The 18230-nt window shown below is 41.7% G+C and overlaps 1 protein-coding gene across 1 annotated transcript in view; it reads left to right on the top strand.

The window, feature by feature from the left end:
* The window catches only part of KIAA2026 (KIAA2026 ortholog), a 961657-nt gene that overhangs the window by 175011 nt on the left and 768416 nt on the right, over window positions 1-18230 (top strand). The window contains exon 2 of the mRNA XM_044067194.1: window positions 9474-9526. Coding sequence (XP_043923129.1) covers window positions 9524-9526 — 3 coding nt within the window. The 5' untranslated portion in view covers window positions 9474-9523. The remainder of the gene's footprint in view (window positions 1-9473; window positions 9527-18230) is intronic.

The raw sequence follows: 18230 nt of genomic DNA, 5'->3' as shown, positions 1-18230 counted from the left end.
CTGTTGAACCTGGTTGCCTTTTTTTGAGACCCGTCACCTCACCAAGGCATTGGATGAGGGAAAGTCAGTACACACAACTTACCTTGATTTGGCCAAAGCCTTTGAAGCAATCCCCCACTCGGGCATCATCAAAAAGCTAACAGAACTTGGTGTAAATCCCTATCTCATCAGGTGGGTGACCAACTGGCTCACTGATAGGACCCACAAGGTCAAAATCGGTGCCACTACCTTAGATAGCAGACCTATCACTAGTGGTGTCCCCCAGGGATCTGTCCTGAGACCCCTATTGTTTGGCATCTACTTCTCAGAGGTCCAGGCAAAGACAAAAGACCTGTGGCTGACCAAGTTGCAGTCGATTGTAAGTTGGATGCTGTCATTGACTCCCCAAATTATGTTAACATACTTCGAGGGTCTCACAGCAGCAAATGACTGGTGCCAAAGTCATGGCCTTAAATTAAATGCAAATAAATGTGTTATCATACCATTCGGCAAAAACACGATGCCTACTGATTACCACATTAGTGGCAACCCTCTAAGCACACAACCTGTGGTGAGAGACCTGGGTACACAAGTTAACAACAGTCTCACATTTGACCATCATGTAGAGTTAGTGGTCAGAAAAATCTTGGTTCATCTCACAAGTAAAGGGATTGCATCCAGAAAAAGAGGTTATTGCCTCTCTGTGCTTCTCTCTCATTAGGAAAATAATTGAGTACAATGCCCTGTTTGGTATGTACATCTCCAAACACCTGCACCAACTGGAAGGCCACCGAAATACCTCACATAGAGAATCCATGGGCTCCAACACCTGTCCTATGTGGACAGGCTCAAATCACTCACTCTACTCTGTAGCATACAGATTGCTCAGAGGTGATCTGTGTCTCGCCTACAAGGCAGTCTCAGACCCTGCTCTACTAGAGATGCTCCATATCCATAAGTCTAACTCCTCGCATAGTACCAGAAGGCTTAAATCTAATATGTGACATTAACAAAACTTGCTGGAGAGACAGGGCTGTCTCCCAGAGGCTGCCCTGTCACTGCAATAGACTCCCCATAAATGTCAAGCAAAGTACGTCACTGATGCTCCTAAAGAGCCACCTTGGTGAGTGGATGGGCAACCACAGATTTTTTCAGGGATTCCACCTGTGTCCCTCATTGACAGGGACGACAGGTGCTGAGTGTAGATGTACGTCAAGGATGCATCTGCAGTCATAACATATGGGTTGTCCTGCCTCAGGCAGCCCTTCGGTCGGCCGGATTCCAAAGTCTGGGTCTGGCCTCGGCTGATGTCGCACTTTCCCCGACGTCAGAGCTTCTGGGGTATAAAGGCTTCAGCTGACGCCATTTTCCTCAGTCTTTCTTGCCGCGCGGTGCCCGAAGCAGAAGCTGTTCGCAAGTGCCGGTCGGTCAGATCCAGAGATTTCAGCTACCGAAGACTTGAAAAAGCTAAGTACCCGTTGGGGACTCTTTCTTGCCTCAGCCGATGTCAGACAAAGTAAATAATTGTTTAACTTGTGGGAAACAAATACCTCATAAGGATTTCCATTCTTACTGCCTTCCTTGCTTAGGCCCAGACCACGACGTATCAGCTTGTTTAGCCTGTGCCTCCTTCAACCGACGGACTCTTAGACGTCGGTCGGAGTTTGCAGAAGAATTTTTCGGATCCGCTTTTGCATATAAAATGCCGTCGGAGACTCCGACTACGCATATGCCCAAAAAACGCAGGGAAAAGGACCGACACTCGCAGCCTGCGGTTTCGGCTGAAACCACAGTTAGGCCTACCGCGAGTGTCTCGGTTTCGGCTGAAACAGAGTCCTCGGTTCTTACTACGACCGAAATCATACCTCCGACAACCGAGGCCAGAGAGGCCCCGGCTGAGTCGGCTTCAGAAATCCTTACCGAAGCTAGCGCTCAGGAATTGTCCGACACCATTCCATTGGACATTTCTACTCCTGCACGTGGGGCAGCTAGGCCCCCAGCTTCTATGTCTATTAAGGCCTTCTCCAGGGCTAAAGCTGCCAAACTTTCAAAAGCTTTACCTGCCAAATCTACTTCACAGAGGCCTTCCTCAAGTTCTCAGATTCTCAGTCTTGCTGAGGACCTTATATCCTTAATTAGGGGTTCCCAACCTCACCCAGACAGGGCCTCCCAACTTCCACCTGACAAAAGGCCTAGGACTGAACCCTCTGAACCTCTCCCCTCTGATTACTCCTCGGATGGATCTGATTTGTCAGACCATCAGGAAGGGGCCTATTCGCCTTATGAGGATTCAGATGCAGAAGACTCTATCCCTTCGGCCTCCCCTCCTGAAGAATTTTCCTTTGGGGAGACTTTGCACTCAATGAGGGAACACTTTCAATGGCAGGGTCAGGATTTTTCTGATTCTAGAAAAAGATTAAGGACATTTTTACATTTGCCCCAGCATAGGCCCTTAGCCATACCACCAGTGCTAACTGTAATTGATGATGTGTATAATGATGTCAGTTCTGCACCTGATTCTCTTCCCCCGGCCAAACCTGACAGATATTACAGGGTCCCTGATTCACACTTCCACCTGTGTAAAGCCCATGCTGCAGACCCAGGAACTATTTCTCAGGGCCCAAAAGGTGTTGCAGCTGCCACTGCCAAAAATCCCCTACCCTCTGAAAGAGAGTCTAGAGCATTAGAGAGATGGGGTAAAAAGGTTTATACATCTGCTACTCTTTCTGCCAGGGCATTAAACTGTCAATTCCATATGATACAGTACCAAGAATATTTGTTAGATCAGCTGAATAAAAAGCTTTCTTCTCCTGAACCTTTAGACCGTAAATCCCTTCAGGATTTGGTACACAACTCTCAGCAGGTCAGTAATCATTTCTTAAAATGTGGCTATGATGCACTGGAGGCTTCATTTAGATCAGCTATGACTGGGGCAGTAATTTGTAGGCATGCCTGGCTAAAAGAGCAATCCTTGCCAGACCATGTCAAGGCTAAACTCCTAGATGCTCCAATGGAGAAACAAAGTTTATTTGGCTCCCCTGCACAGGAGATTCTAAAGAAAGTGGAAGAAAAAGCAAAATCTGTGCAAACAGTAAAGGAATTTCTGAAGGTCCAACCTCCGAGGTTCAGCAGAAACTGGCCTTCAATGAATTGGTCCTTTCCAGACACCTCCAGAGCACAGAGGGGCAGGAATAGACGCCCTAGAGGCAGAGGTCAATCAAAGGGTGCCTACAGGGGCCGTCAGTGGCAGCCTGCTAACCAGAGGAGTAGTGCCACAGCTACAGCTACAACTACAACCACTACCACAGGACAGACACAATGACTTGACTCTGATTCCGCCTACCAGGGAACAACTGGAAGCTCCCTTGGGCGGAAAGCTGGCTTTATTCTCAAAAAACTGGCATTGCATTACAAAGAACAGATGGACATTGCAAACAATAGACAAAGGATACAGGTTTCACTTCCACACTTTACCAAAAAGGAGCGGAATGCCAAACCTTCCACCAAACCAGAAGCCAGAGGCTTTAAGACAAATCAACAATTTACTTCAGATGAAAGTGATAGAAAGGGTACCATCTATGGAACAAGGCCAAGGATTTTACTCCAGACTATTCCTTGTACCAAGAAAAGAAAACCAATGGAGGCCTATTCTCGACTTGTCCGCACTGAACACATATCTCATTGTGCCAAAATTCAAAATGCTGACCCTACAGCAACTTCTTCCCATGTTGGGCAAGGAGTCTTGGCTGGTGACTCTAGATCTCAAGGAGGCATACCTGCACGTCCCTATCCGACCAGATTGCAGAAGACACCTCAGATTTCTTGCAGGATCAGAGCATTATCAATTCTCAGCATTACCCTTTGGCTTATCTACTGTGCCCAGAGTATTCACGAAATGCCTGGCATCAGTAATTGCACATTGCAGACTTCAGGGAATTCAAATCTACCCATACCTGGACGACTGCCTAATACAAGCGGACAACAAGACAAAATTGCTAAAGGATTTGGCCTATGTCATACACCTGTTACAGGCCTTGGGATACACAGTCAACATCCAAAAGTCAAGACTAGTGCCATCCCAAAGGATAACCTTTTTGGGTGCGGATCTGGACACAATAACTCATGGCTTTTCTCACAGAAGAAAAACAAAAACAACTTCCAGATTACTTCATGACTTTGACAAGACAAGCTCAGCTTACTGCAAGGAAAGTCCTGCAGGCCCTGGGTTACATGGCATCCTGCACAATCTTGATCCCGCAAGCCAGGCTGCATATGAGGCAATTACAATGGTACCTAAGGAATGTATGGCCTCAACACAGGCACAGTCTAGAAACCATGATACCAATCATTCCATGCCTTCAAAAGGAATTCCTGTGGTGGGCTCAGGCCTGCCAGTCCAACAGAGGGTTGCCTTTCAACAAACCAAAACCAAGGCAGACCATCACCACGGACGCCTCAGACCTAGGATGGGGAGCACACATGGAGGACAAATGTATCCAAGGCCTATGGGCTCAAGGCCAGCTAAACTTGCACATAAACCAAAAGGAGATGCTGGCAGTGAAGCATGCAATCGAGGCATTCAAACCATTCTTCCAGCAAGGACATCTGCTGATAAGGACAGACAACACCACGGTCATGTGGTACATAAACAGGGAGGCACGCATTCCTACCCTGTATGCCGGATGGCAATGGATCTGTGGAACCTAGGCCTGAATCTCAATATCCAGCTGCAGGCCAAATTCGTACCGGGAAAATAGAATTCACTAGCAGACAGCTTAAGCAGAACTACCACGGATGCTCACGAATGGATGCTGCATCCAGACATCTTCAAACTCATAACAAAGAAATGGGGAATGCCAGAGATAGATCTGTTCGCCTCCCCACTCAACCACCAACTGAAGAAATTCTGCTCAAGGACATTCCACCCACAAGCCTGGAGGGTGGACTCTCTCTCTCTTTCAGCTGGAATGCCCTAACAGTGTATGCATTTCCACCTCTCCCATTGATGTACAAGGTTCTACTGAAGATCAGGGAGGAACAGCCAAAGGTGATACTAATAGCTCCAGACTGGCCAAGACAGCACTGGTATCCGCTACTGAGAAGCATGTCTCAGGCGAACTCATGGCCTCTACCCCTATGGCCTCTTCTTCTAACGCAGAACAATTTCAAGACCCTGCATCCAAACTTGAAAACACTGCAACTAACTGCCTGGAAAATTGCTTAAAACCAAACCAAACTGTCTTATCTCAGAGGGTCAAGGACATTATCCTGGAGGCTCGCAGACCCTCCACAAGGAAGACATACTCAGCTAAATGGAAGAGATTCCTCATTTGGAGCACATCAAAGGGCACAGATGTCACAGTGGCAAACCTAGCACACATCCTAGAATACTTAGCAGAATTGTTCCACAATGGCCTGTCCTATTCTTCCATTGCAATTTCAGCAGAATACAATATGGATCCTCCTATCTTCTCTCACCCTCTTCTCAGACAACCTCTGCCTGCATGGGATCTCAATTTTGTGCTGGAAAAATTGACACTACCTCCTTTTGAACCAGCAGCATCAGCAGACTTGTAGTTTTTATCTTGGAAAACTGCTTTCCTTCTGGCAATCACTTCAGCAAGAAGAGTATCCGAGTTACAGGCATTAATGGCAGTGCAGCCTTTCCTTATATTTCACCAGGATAGAGTGTCTCTGAGAACCAATCCTACTTTCATGCCAAAGGTGGTATCCAGGGTATCCTTGAACCAAGCTATTCATTTGCCTACGTTCTTCCCTAACCCACAGAACAAAGGAGAAAAACTTTTGCACACCTTGGATATACACAGACAACTACGCTACTATCTGGACAGAACTAAAACCAGCAGAGAAACTGATCAACTTTTTGTAGCATATGCAACTGTGGTGCAAGGAAAAGCAATTTCCAAACAGACAATTTCAAAATGGATAGGAAATTGCATTCGCTTTTGCTACTCTTTTCATGGAAAGACAGCTCCTGAAAATATCAGGCCTCATTCCACAAGGGCCACAGCCACCACTACAGCTTTCCTATGAGGGGTGGCTACCAAGGACATTTTAGAAGCTGCTACTTGGAGCTCTGTGCATACATTTGCCAAGCATTACAATCTACCTTTATACTCCAGATCCCGAGCAGGCTTTGCAACTGCAGTTTTACAGGGGATCTTAACTACACCATCCTTATCTTAGTACCTCCTCCCCCAGTTTGGCTATGGTATTCTACCCATATGTTATGACTGCAGATGCATCCTTGAAGGACATAGTACAGTTTTGTACCTACCATAAATGTAGATGTCTGATAGGTATGCATCTGCAGTCAGGATTACCCACCCTCCTTCCCCTCTGTGGTACTCCTAGGGTACTTACCCCTCTTTCAGCTAGCTGGGGGAATCTATTATGGTGTATTTGTTTGTTTGTATATATGTATATATTTATATTTTTTGCTACTGTTTGGAACATTCAACATTTATCCAAATTTAGCCTTCCTAGAGGGCACCTGGCATCTGGGGCAAGAAACACTGAGGAAAATGGCGTTGGCTGAAGCCTTTATACCCCAGAAGCTCTGACGTCGGGGAAAGTGTGACATCAGCCGAGGCCAGACCCAGACTTTGGAATCCGGCCGACCGAAGGGCTGCCTGAGGCAGGACAACCCATATGTTATGACTGCACATGCATACCTATCGGACATCTACATTTATGGTAGGTACAAAACTGTACTTTTCTTTTCTGGGGATAAACTCTTGGCTAGGCTTGTAAGGGCCTCAGAGCCATTAGCCTAGTAATCTCCTATGATCCACGTTTTGAAATGATTTATTGTGGTCTCATTTTTTTATATCACAAAAACCTGGCATTTTAACACGGGTGTGTGCACTTTTTATATCTACTGTATGTATATGTATATTGGTAGATAGAAATATATATTTTTACAAACAAATACACATAGACATGCAAACACAGTTTTCTGCATGGAAGTACATTTTTCCTTGCATGCTTAAATACCCCACCAGTGTACCACTGTTATACTTCAAATGGATAAGGATGATAAAATTGCCCCAAATAAAATATATTGCAGATTTTGCTGTAAGGACTATAGTAGTTGCCCACAGACTCAATGTTGGCAACTGCTGAATTCAGAAATCATCAAATAATCACATTTTCTGGCTTTTTTATGTTCTTTTATAGATGTATATATAACATAAAGGCTGTGGACAGTAGTCCATGTAGACATTGCCCCCAGATAGCCTGACTGTAGTCTCCGAATGAAGATGTCTTGCTGAAGAACGAGAGGAATGTCCACAGAAGGGGTGACAGGTCTGCCGTCTTTAGTGTCGGAGGCATGAGAGCAAAGATATGAAAACACTAACATCAGTTGTGCTTTTTAAATAAGTGATGCCATTACATAAGTCTCTCATGAGAATAAAGTGGTTTTGAAAGACTCATTCTACAGTGTAACAGACTGAGAAGGGAGACTGTATGTTGATTAACAGCATAGCAGTCTTTCCTTTGTTATTTTACTAATTAATAATTTTTGTATATTGGTTATATTGCTAAATTACATTACCTTGTGCTAGTTTAAAGCAGACCAAGTGTTATTTAATGAATATTTTTATTTAAAAATATACAGTCAAGTTGACAGTAGAAGAGTATACAGCAGCAAGACATTTGAGTGCTGAGAAACTAGTTAAAAATGTTATTCTGTTTTGCATTTTATATGCTTTGAAGTAAAAAAAAAAAATAGACATCTTGTTTTCTAACTTGTTATACTATTATCCTTGCCTTTCATCACTATGCATTTATCATCTTTTTGCTTCACTCAGAGAATAGCAGACTGGAGACAGCCAGTTATGCAAGTTCATGGCCTTAAAAACCTGTCATGTCAAACACTATCCAGTTCTATTACTGGGATATAGATGAATGTGGGAGGGCAGTGCAGGCAGATGTAGTTTACTGGACTTAAGCAAGGCTGATAGGAAAACCGGTGAGATTGAGGGAGTAGGCCCAAGGCTAAGGAAATGTATAGCTGCATTGTTGACTTGTAAGACACAGAGGGTTGTAGTGAAAGGGACAGACCCCAGAATTAGCAAGTTGACTGGAAGAGAACCACTTTGGTCTGCCCTTGGTCTGTTATTCTTCTGTGTTTGTACCCAACACATCTGGGGAAATAACAAGGTTCAACCTCTTTTCTGATGATACACAGGATAAGTGCAATAGTGGAGAGTAGGGTAGAGTCCTGCAGAGGATTTAGGAAGGCTGACCAGGTGGATAGAAAGGTAGTAGTTGAGGTTCAGTACACATGCACACAAAATACTGTTCTTAGGCCTCAACAACAATGGTGTCAAGTGCAAGCTAGGAGGATTAGAACTGACAGCAGCAACAGAGCAGGAAAAAAAAAAGGTCTAGGAGTTTTGATTACTGACAGATTGTACCACCAAGAGCGCAGTATTAGTGTAGTAATAGCAGATAAAATGCTGGGTATATCTACAGGGGATTAGGTTGCTGAAGCAGTGGAAAGACATTTAGTCTACAACACAGCTCACGTACTATGTGCAGTTCTGGAGACCATGTAAGGAAAAGGCCATTAGCCTGCTGGATGAAGTTTAGGGTAGTGCTGCCAGTATTGGAAGAAGGAGGAGTATGACTAGAGGTTGGAGTAGCGAGAGCTGTTCATAGTTGAGATCAGAAGAGACTTTGGGATGTGAATTTGTACACAAGATCATGTTGAGGAGATGGGATAATTCTGAACAGGTAGGACAGAGTGGAGAAGGAGGAGGCACAGGCAGCAGATTGTAGGAACTGACTAGTTTTATATCTCCAGACCTACTCTCTTTTTTTCCTTCCCCATAGGGAGGCTGAACGCATAGACCCATGGACTAGACTACTTGAATGAGTGGTAGGCAAGGAATCTTCAGAGGCATTCAGGAGCACATGAGACAGACAGGTGGAAAAGGCTGTGTATGTAGGGCTCGAGAATTGGTGAAATATTAAGGCGCTTAAAAGGGCAGATAATGTCTTGATCTGAAATCAGACAGGTGAATTTTGTTCATTATAGTAGTCCCTTTTTATTTTACGTAACTTTTTAGGTCTTCCTCGATGTATTCTGCAATGATCATCTAGTTGCCATTTTTCACTGTGTGCTTGTTACAAGACGACTTGATGCACTGAATTTTTTTTTTGTGCGGTTTGATTTTGGAAGGCTAAGTATTTGTTAGTATTATGCATTCCATTTATACAAGTCACAATATTTAAAAATCATTTGTATTTCCTTCTGGTGTTTTACTTTTTGCCTTAACATTGTTGTAAGTCCTTCTTGTTATGAAAAATCAAATTGATAACATCCCAGTACTGAATACCTCAAAAGCTTATGTTAGAAAGGACTCCTTGAGGTAACGCTTTATTGGGTGTTTTGTTCATAAACATGTGAAGTGGATTTGTTTTTGTTAAAATTATCTGTTTTAAATTTTGTAACTTTTTTCCAGGTAGCAAGATATTCTGCCCTACTTGGAGTAATTAATGGACAGGAAAGATAATGGTAAGACACTTGTCACCTCATTGTTCAGTGACTGTTCAGATAAGTATTTGTAAATGAAGGATGTACACTTTCTTAAAACAAGTTTTCCTACAAGTTGTATTTTTTTTTGTTTTCAAATACCTTTATTAAAGTATTACTTAAGATGCAGGCACACATACATTAAACTATATTAACATTTCAATTGTTATACATTATGTATATTCTTTTTAACAGTTTAGTGTACCATTGCATAAATTTCTCAATTATTGCCGTCCCTTAAACCTCACTCCTCCTCTTGAGCATATTATTCTGCATGTATTGTCCCACAAATTCCATTTATTTGTTTAATTTGCTCCTTTCATTTTGGTGAATATTCTACATCTACTTTTTTTCTTTTATAGTAATCAATTTATAAATTACAGTTGGTTTAGATTTTGATTTCCATTTTCTAGTAATTGTGTTTTTTTTTTGTAGCCAGTAGATAAGGCCTTATACTACGTATGGACAATTCAGATTCTGTGTCCTAACTGAAGAATCATTTTCCTAGTTACAGCTGTTGACTCACACAGCATTTCTAACAATACTCTGTAGGAAGTTTTAAAATATGTCGACTTGTTACACTCCCAGAAAACACATTTCTAGTTAGCTGCTGTTTTCCGTCACACCTCCAACATTTGCTGTCTACCTGAGGAAAAAGTCTCTGCAGTCTAATTGGGATATAAAATTAATCTATGTAAACACTTCCAAGAAAAAATTCTAAATCTGAACTTTGTTGCATGATTGGTAGACATACAGATCTCCTGAAATTTACTTTGTAAATTGCCTTTCCAGTAGTCTCTCTCTCCAGTCTTTTCTAACCTATTCCGATTTGATTGATTCTTATAGTTAGCATACAATATTTTATATGCCATACTAATTATCCCTATTTTAACAGCAGCTTCTGAGTTAGACTCAACTGTACCATTTTGATAACACACAATATACTACTACCAGCAAGACAGTCACCATGAAATGTTTAATTCTAACAGTATAGAACCTCTGGCATGGCGGTCCTTTCTCTGCTTGTTGTCATGCTTATTTCCTGAAATGTTGAAATGCAAAATGGACTTTGTGTATACTATAATAATTGTAAACGGCTTAGGTTGTACTATTAAATCTGTCTCTGCACTGTTTGTGTGTGCAGGGCTCTGTAACAAGCATAAGGATCTGCAGCAAACCTACATTTGTTCAAAGACCCTTAAACAGACATTTGATTTTGCATTTGTTCTTGTATATTGTATGCTTCTTGAATATTTGCTTTTGTTTCTCTACTTTTGCGTCATGGCTGAAAATGGTCATCAGACCAGCCCACCCATTATTAGCAAACAGTAAAAGTAAAGGCAGTCAACTCCTCCCTTCTGCTCTGCTGTTCTTTTTTTTTCCTTATTTCATTTTTCCCCCGTTTTGCTCTGCCTCTCTTCTGGCACAGTACCCTTCGATTACTTTATTTTGTGAAGACTAAATCTAAGTATCCTTTCAGGACTTAAGCTGTTTCTCAGCCTTTTATGGTCTTCCCTTCTATCTTTGTTCACTTGCCTGGGTTTGTATCCTCCTTCCTTAATTTTGCTGTGAACCTAAAAAAAGCCAGTGTTTCTCTTTTTAATCTCATCTGTTAACTCCCTTTCAACGTTTATATTTACTGCACTCAGCAACTATGTTTTTCTTGTACTGGTGTCTGAGTATTGTGTCTTTCACTCTCAGTTCTGTCCTTTCCACCTCTTGTAAACCCTTTCTTTTTTTATTAATTGCTAGCCTCACTTTCCTGTGTAGCAGTGTCAGCCTTCTCTGTTTGCCTTTATCACAATTTATTGGTTAAGAAGCACAGTGGGGATCTGTTGGTTGTAAGTAATGTGGTTTCCATCAGTTTGATTTGGGTGAGCACATACTAAGGGTACTAGGATGTGGTATTTCTGCAACAAGGCAAACTATAGAGGAAGTTGTAGGTGTGCTGTTTGGTATAAGCCAGCATAACTTGGTGAGGTACTTTTGGATCCCTTCATGGTTTGTTCTGCAGACCTGTGGAGGAAGGATTGTTATGACCAAATGGAGAAAAGCATCAATAATTGATGTCAAGAGTTGTACAAGAGACAGAGGCTATAGGGCAGTTTTAATGACCTCACCAGTGGGGAAAAAATCCTGAGAGATGTTGACATGCTTCTTGGATAAGAGCCTTCAGAAAATAAACAGTCTAGACTAAATTTCGTAAGACTGGTCTAATCTGTTATTTAAGTGGTTGACAAATGAGGTGGTGATAGACAGATCCTGTGGATGTGTTGTATTTGGATTTCAGTAGCACCTTCAGCTAACACATATGAGACTGTTAAGGAAGCATAAAAGGGAAGGGTTGGTGGTACATTGGTTAGACGGGTGTAAATCTGGCTGGAGAGGACAAAAAGGGTTTGTTGGTGATTGGGAGTATAGGCTGAGTGGAGGGATGTGACTAGTGGTGCTGAATTGTCTTAGTATTGGATGCTGTACTCATGTGTCAAATGCATATTGGATGGACAGAAGGATTAGATTACATTTGTTTGATAACAGAGGAGAGCAGTAAGCCTTTATAGTTTGCCCCTTAATTGCCTTCAAACATGCACCCATCGGATTTATGTCTAATACTTTTATTTAGTCATTTATTATTGACATTTGTTAACCGGAAAGTCCACTGGGTCAGAAACTCATTTTCAGTGAAGGCCCAGGCAGAAATCCTTCACAAGTAAGACATACAAATGAACATACAGAGCAAAATTTAACAAAAATACTTTAAATGGCAAATATGCCATGCAAATGAATATACAGAGCAAAATTAAACAAATATACATTAAATTATTTAATTAGTGCAACAACATAAAGTTGGTAGGTTGCTACAAACAGAATAACATGAAAGACACAATAATATATAAGCTATATGTGGTACACTCATCATGATAATATGAGTGGAAGTATAGTAAGGAACGGTGTAATATTTGTTTGGAGGTAGAGAATGACGATGCCAGTAAAAAAAAAAAAAAAAAGGTAGCTTGGTTATGACGAGAGAGATGTGGAAGTAGGGGGGTGGAGGTATAAAAGATAAAGATAGATGAAAGAGATATGGTAGGAGAAGGATGGAGGAACAAAAGATGAGAAAAGAGAAGAAAAAATGTTTATTTAAGGTGTCCTATAGTTTTTGGTACAAGGACAGATGTGATTGAGAGTATTTCTTTAGAGATATTTTGAATGCATTTAATGAGTCAAGGAGGGTGATTTCAGAGGAAAGAGCATTCCAAATCTTAGCTATGGCATAGGAGTAGAGGCCGTGTCCAGCTCTTTTATTAAGTTTCCCAATTTATTTATTTATTTATTTTTTATTTATTTAACAATTGTTAACCGGGAAAGTCCAACTTGGAACGAAGCCAATTTTCAGCGGAGGCCCGGGGAGAAAGGTTCCAGATGCATGTCTTTGTAACGTGGGAGGAAACCGGAGCACCCGGAGGAAACCCACACGAACGCAGGGAGGACATGCAGACTCCACACAGAAGGCACCCCAGCCGAGAATCGAACCAGAGAACCTCTTGCTGTGAGGCGACAACGCTACCGCTGCACCACTGCGCCGTCCAATGGTTACAAATTGTTTGTTAGACGATCATAGATTTTGGAGTGGGGAGTAGGGTTGTAGGATGTCCTGAAGGGTAGGGCAGCTATTTGGTTTGTAAATTAGTTTATGAGCTAGGGTTAATTGGGTGAAATTGAGATATTGTTAGAACCTGTAGTCTGTTAAGTTCATTAAGAGCTAGACAGTGACATAATCAGTATGGTGAGCTAGTTACAAATTTGGCATTTTGTGGTAGCGTGCTTGGAGTTTGTTTTTGAGAGCTTGGTGGAGGTTGGTAAAGATGGGGTCTCCATGAAGGAGGGATGGGATAAAGACACTGTTTGCAAGTGCCTTTTTAGTGGACTTATCCTTGTAAAGTTTGTGTCTATATAATCTGCCAAGTTTAAAGTGTGTGGGAGTATAAGTGTACTTACTGCACTAATCCTTTTTGTTAGTCTTTACCTCTCTCAGCTAGGAAGAACATTTACAGATCTAGGGAGTAATTTGTACCTGCTGTCTGCTTCACAAGAACCTGTCCTCATTCCTGTCTCTCCTTTCAGGGCAACCTCTTCACATGTTCCTGATGTAATCTTGGGTGCATTCTGCAGACTTTAAGTCTATAGCGATGGGAGCTTTAGCTCTTCTGATTGTCATTTCCTCTCTGTCCCATGCACGCTCCTAGTGTCTTTCTTCTGGACTGCTGGACTGCTTTCACTAGCTTGGTGTCCCTCTTGCTTAGCCTTCAGAACTGTACATTGTACTGAAGATACAGCCTAACAGTAACGAAGTAAAGAGGAAAAGCTGTATCTTAGTTTCTGTGGTCTGTCCCTCTTGCTGTGCACCCCAACATTTTGCTGACTGCCGCCACTACACTCTCACTCTGTTCCTGTTAGTCCAGTCTACATTTGATAAAGATCACCAGATTGTTTTTTTTTGCTCTGTTGCAAACAGCATTATTCCCCAAACTGATAATTCACACCAGCATTGCTGCTGTGTCTCAGGTTCAGTACTTTGCATTTGGCTGCACTGAACCTCATGTATAACTTGTTGATTTTACCTTGTCATTATTAGCAAATCCTTGGATATTCTCTTTCCCAATATCCTCTATTGCTGCACCTAATTTTGTGTCACCAGTAGAGAATTTGTTCACTCCTTTCAAATATATCTGAAATAACACACTGAAGAGTGCTGGATTTGGGATTACTCCTAAGATACCAAACTAGTCGCATTCCTTATTTATAATGTCCTGTTACCACATCTTTCTCTGTGCTCTACCATTTTTGCAGCAGTGCAGTTCCTTAGTTGGATCCTACCCTGCCCACCCTTTTCCAGCTATTCCAGCAGCTGCCTGTACTCGAGCATGCCAAAGGCCTACTGCTGAAATTCAGACAGATCACTTTACTTTTTACTCCCTTGTAAAGTTTTCATGTGACCTAGTCGTAATCTGCATTAGGTTTGAGTAACAGTTTCTTCTGGTGAAGGAAGCCATTTTTGTTGTTGTCATGGAGATTGTCTTGTCAGACAATCCTTTTTAACACAGTATTCTGTCCATGATATTCGTTGTCACTGCTGTCAGATTATCAAGACTGCTGCTGTCTGAATTTGTGCTTGCTGTATACCTGCTGCATGCAAATGTACTATACTTGCTGTCTTCCAGTCCTTGGCTACTTCTGGAGGGACAAGTATTGTAGGATTTGCCAACACACTGTCCATACTCTGGAGGACCATGGAAAGTAGGTTCTTTTGCCTCTGTGCTTTATCCATTCTAAAGGAAGCGACTTCTCTCAGTATTCTGGTGTCTGTCAACTGCACTCCCTAGTTTACTCATTCAGCACAACCACCTGTCACTACTGAAGCAAAATATTCAATCCAGTACTTTGTCTTTCTCCCCAGTTTTTGCGATTTTTCCTCCTCTCTTTGCTCAACCTGGCCATAACTCTCTTTCCCACCCTCTCTTCTTTATGGTGAGCACCTAAAAAGTCTCTGTGCCACCTCTTGACCCCTTCTGATAGCTGCATGTCATATTGCTCCTTTGTCTCCTCCACTGTCCACCCACCACCTCTTATATACTACATCTTTAATCCAACTGCTAATATTACCTTTCTTTGTAGTCATATTGCTGTTCTCCTTTTTCTAAATTCTTGCATCTTCCTCAAACTCTTTTCTGCAACTTTCACTTCTGTATTCCTGTGTTTGAGCCTCTCACCAATACTTCATAATCCACTTGTAAAATCCTATAGCCTTGCTCCTTTTTTTCCACTGTCTCCAGATATTGGTATGATCACTGTAACTTTTGGATGTTCATCAGTATGTTCAGAAACCAGCAGTGATTTTTTTTTTTTTTTTTTTTTTTAACTTTGTCTTCTGGGAAGAAGTATAGCATGTAACATATCAGTTCAGTAGATGGGTATTAACGTATTGAAGTGGGTTCCATCCTCTTGCCATGGTTATGACAGCCAGCCAGCTTCCAAGGCTTTAGGGCACCTTCCACATGTGCAAACTATCAAGCAGCTTTCCCTGTGCCACCAGGTGTAAGTGCAGTAATCATAAAGAGCAAAACTGTGATACAATAAACTACTTGAAACTTCAACCCTCCCACATGGAGGTTATCAGGGAGAGAGTCTCCTAGATCTGCTAGCTGAAGTGATTTTATGTGGACTAATCCTTTTTACTCTTTTTCTTGCAAACTCTCAAGCAGCTCAAGCTGAGCTGACTAAAAGACAAGTTTGGGCACAAAGCCCCTCAGAGCTTTATTGTCACCGAAGGCTCCACTTCACCGAGGCTTTTCTGAGGATCGACAGTCGGCTTGTGCTTTCATTTTCTGGGCAGATAAATTCCCTTTGGAGGAAATAGTTCTGTTTTCTTAATTTTGTTGATGTTTTATTACTTTCTCTTTAGAAAAATTTTAAAACTAGGAGTTTTCTCTTAACAGACTGTCTTGAGACTGTAATGCACTTTTAAATGGAGCACTGATTTTTTTTCTGTTAGTGTAAAAGAACTGAAAACATTTTTTTCTGTGGGGAAATTGTGTTTATTTTTTTTTTGGGCAGGGGGGCTGATGTAGTATTTTAAATTGCTTTTTGCTGTGTTTTTACTGTCAAAAAAGTAACTTGTGGAATAGTAGTGTTTACAAGCAGTTACTGCTGGTCTTCCCCAGGAAAAAGGCACCATTTTTGGCTAAATTATGGAACAGACTACTGGTTCTACATTTGGTCCTTCTTTCAACCACAAAAAGAAACAGTTAAGCAAACAGCCTTTGCCTCCACAACAGAATAGCAATTTGCCACAACCACAGGTGGGTGATTCTACTGTGGTCATTTGTTGTGCCTTTCATTAGACTTTTCATCTTTTACCCCGGATCTGTCTCTCTGGTGTAACACCTACAGCCATTATGGACCCGGTTTAGCCATGTCCTGTGTTGCTGCTGGAGTCTTCGGCCACTCTTGTCAGTCCTGAGAGAGGGAAAGGAAAGGTTACCCTGTTGTGTCAAAGTATTGTTCTCGTCCCTAGGGAAGCAGCTGCTGCCATTAGTAAAACGGTTGGTCCCATTTTTCCTGTCATAAAAAAAGAAATCCAAGCATGTATCTACTCCTCCTCAAATTTCTATGGGTTGGTGTAGTTTGCTGGTTCTGACTCGGGATTTAATTCAGGCTGTTGATCCTTGTAAAGTAGTTTCAGGTGAAAGAATGAGTGGAATTCTTCTTTTCCTGAAGAGATTCACGATTCTGAATCTGAGCAGGGAGATACAAGGATGATACAGTTTTTTTTTCCCCTCAGATTTCTGATTGAGACTCGAGTAGAACTCAGCATCTGATTCTTCTTGTGGGAGTTTCTCTTTCTCTGAGACTACTACTAGAATGTGCCAGTGTATTCAGTGGGAAAACACTAAGGTTTCTCATTCCTCAGAAAATACTGTGAGTTGTTAACAGAAGAATGTTCCAGAACCCACACACATTCCACCTGTTCTGTTTGCATTACAGGATCTTTGTGTTAGTGCTTGCAATTTTCTTGATATCCAGCTGTCCCTAAAAAAGCTGACACAATGTGCAAAGTTCCCCAACCTTTTTAAATTTTATACCCTATTCCCAAATCTGTCCTGGCAGCTATAGCTTTAGTTGATTCCACTGCTGTTAAATACTTTAATTCCAATCCTACTGCTTCTGATAAGGATGGGAAAAATATTTCAAGGTATCAGAAAAAAAGTGTATACTTCTGCAGCTTTGATTTTCAGACTTTTGAATTGTCAAGCTTCTATGGTAAGTATGAGGAATGTTTTATCAGCAGTTTTTTTTTTTGTGAGGAAAATGTGCTTTAAATTTAGTTTCTTCTATTGCACGGGTCACTTTTTTTTTGCAGTGTGAAAGGCTATTGATACGACTTCCAGTGATATGGCCACTGGTACTATTTTAAGGAGGTTTGCATGGCTGCAGTCTCAGAACCTCACAGATGATGTTAAAAGTGAGACTTTTTAAATTCACCATTGGATAGAGATTTACTGTTTGGCCTCTATGCTGCAGAGGTGATCAAAAAGTGTGATGAAAGGGGCAAGATGATGCAGAGAATCCATTTTCCATGTTTGTCCGAGGGATTGTCTGGGTAAATGGATATTTATGAAGAAATGGCAAGGGGGGTCCAAAAAGAAATCTCGTACCTCTTAAAACCAAGCACAGTTTAATAAATTGGTCTGAATGACTGTTCAAGAGATCTGGTGATCCCCTCCCACGCTGGTCCCTTTTTCTTCCAGAAAGTCTCAATCTCCATTTTGCACTGACACCATTTCTTTCAGACAACTGGGTTTTGGGAATAATTCATCAGGGTTTCAGATAGCATTGGAAGGAAGTTCCTCCTTTCCAGGTGGTCATTCCTCATCCTCCAGATCAGATTCTATTGTTTCCAGTGTTCTTCATCACATGCTGTTGGAAGGAGTGATATAGCCAGTTCCTCTTTCCCAGGTGGGGAAAGTTTTTTATTGAAGGACGTTCCTAGTGCCAAAGAAAGAAGATGCTTGGAGACCAGTTCTGGATCTTTCTTTCCTAAATCTTTGTGTGTTAGTACTCGCATTCAAAATTCTGTCACTTTACAACCTGTTACCTCTTCATCCTCTCTGAAGTTTTCTGGTAA

Source organism: Protopterus annectens, chromosome 3.part1 (genome assembly GCF_019279795.1).
Source record: "Protopterus annectens isolate FY-2018-M chromosome 3.part1, PAN1.0, whole genome shotgun sequence".
Classification (NCBI taxonomy): domain Eukaryota; kingdom Metazoa; phylum Chordata; order Ceratodontiformes; family Protopteridae; genus Protopterus; species Protopterus annectens.
This window is presented reverse-complemented; position numbering and strand designations above follow the sequence as displayed.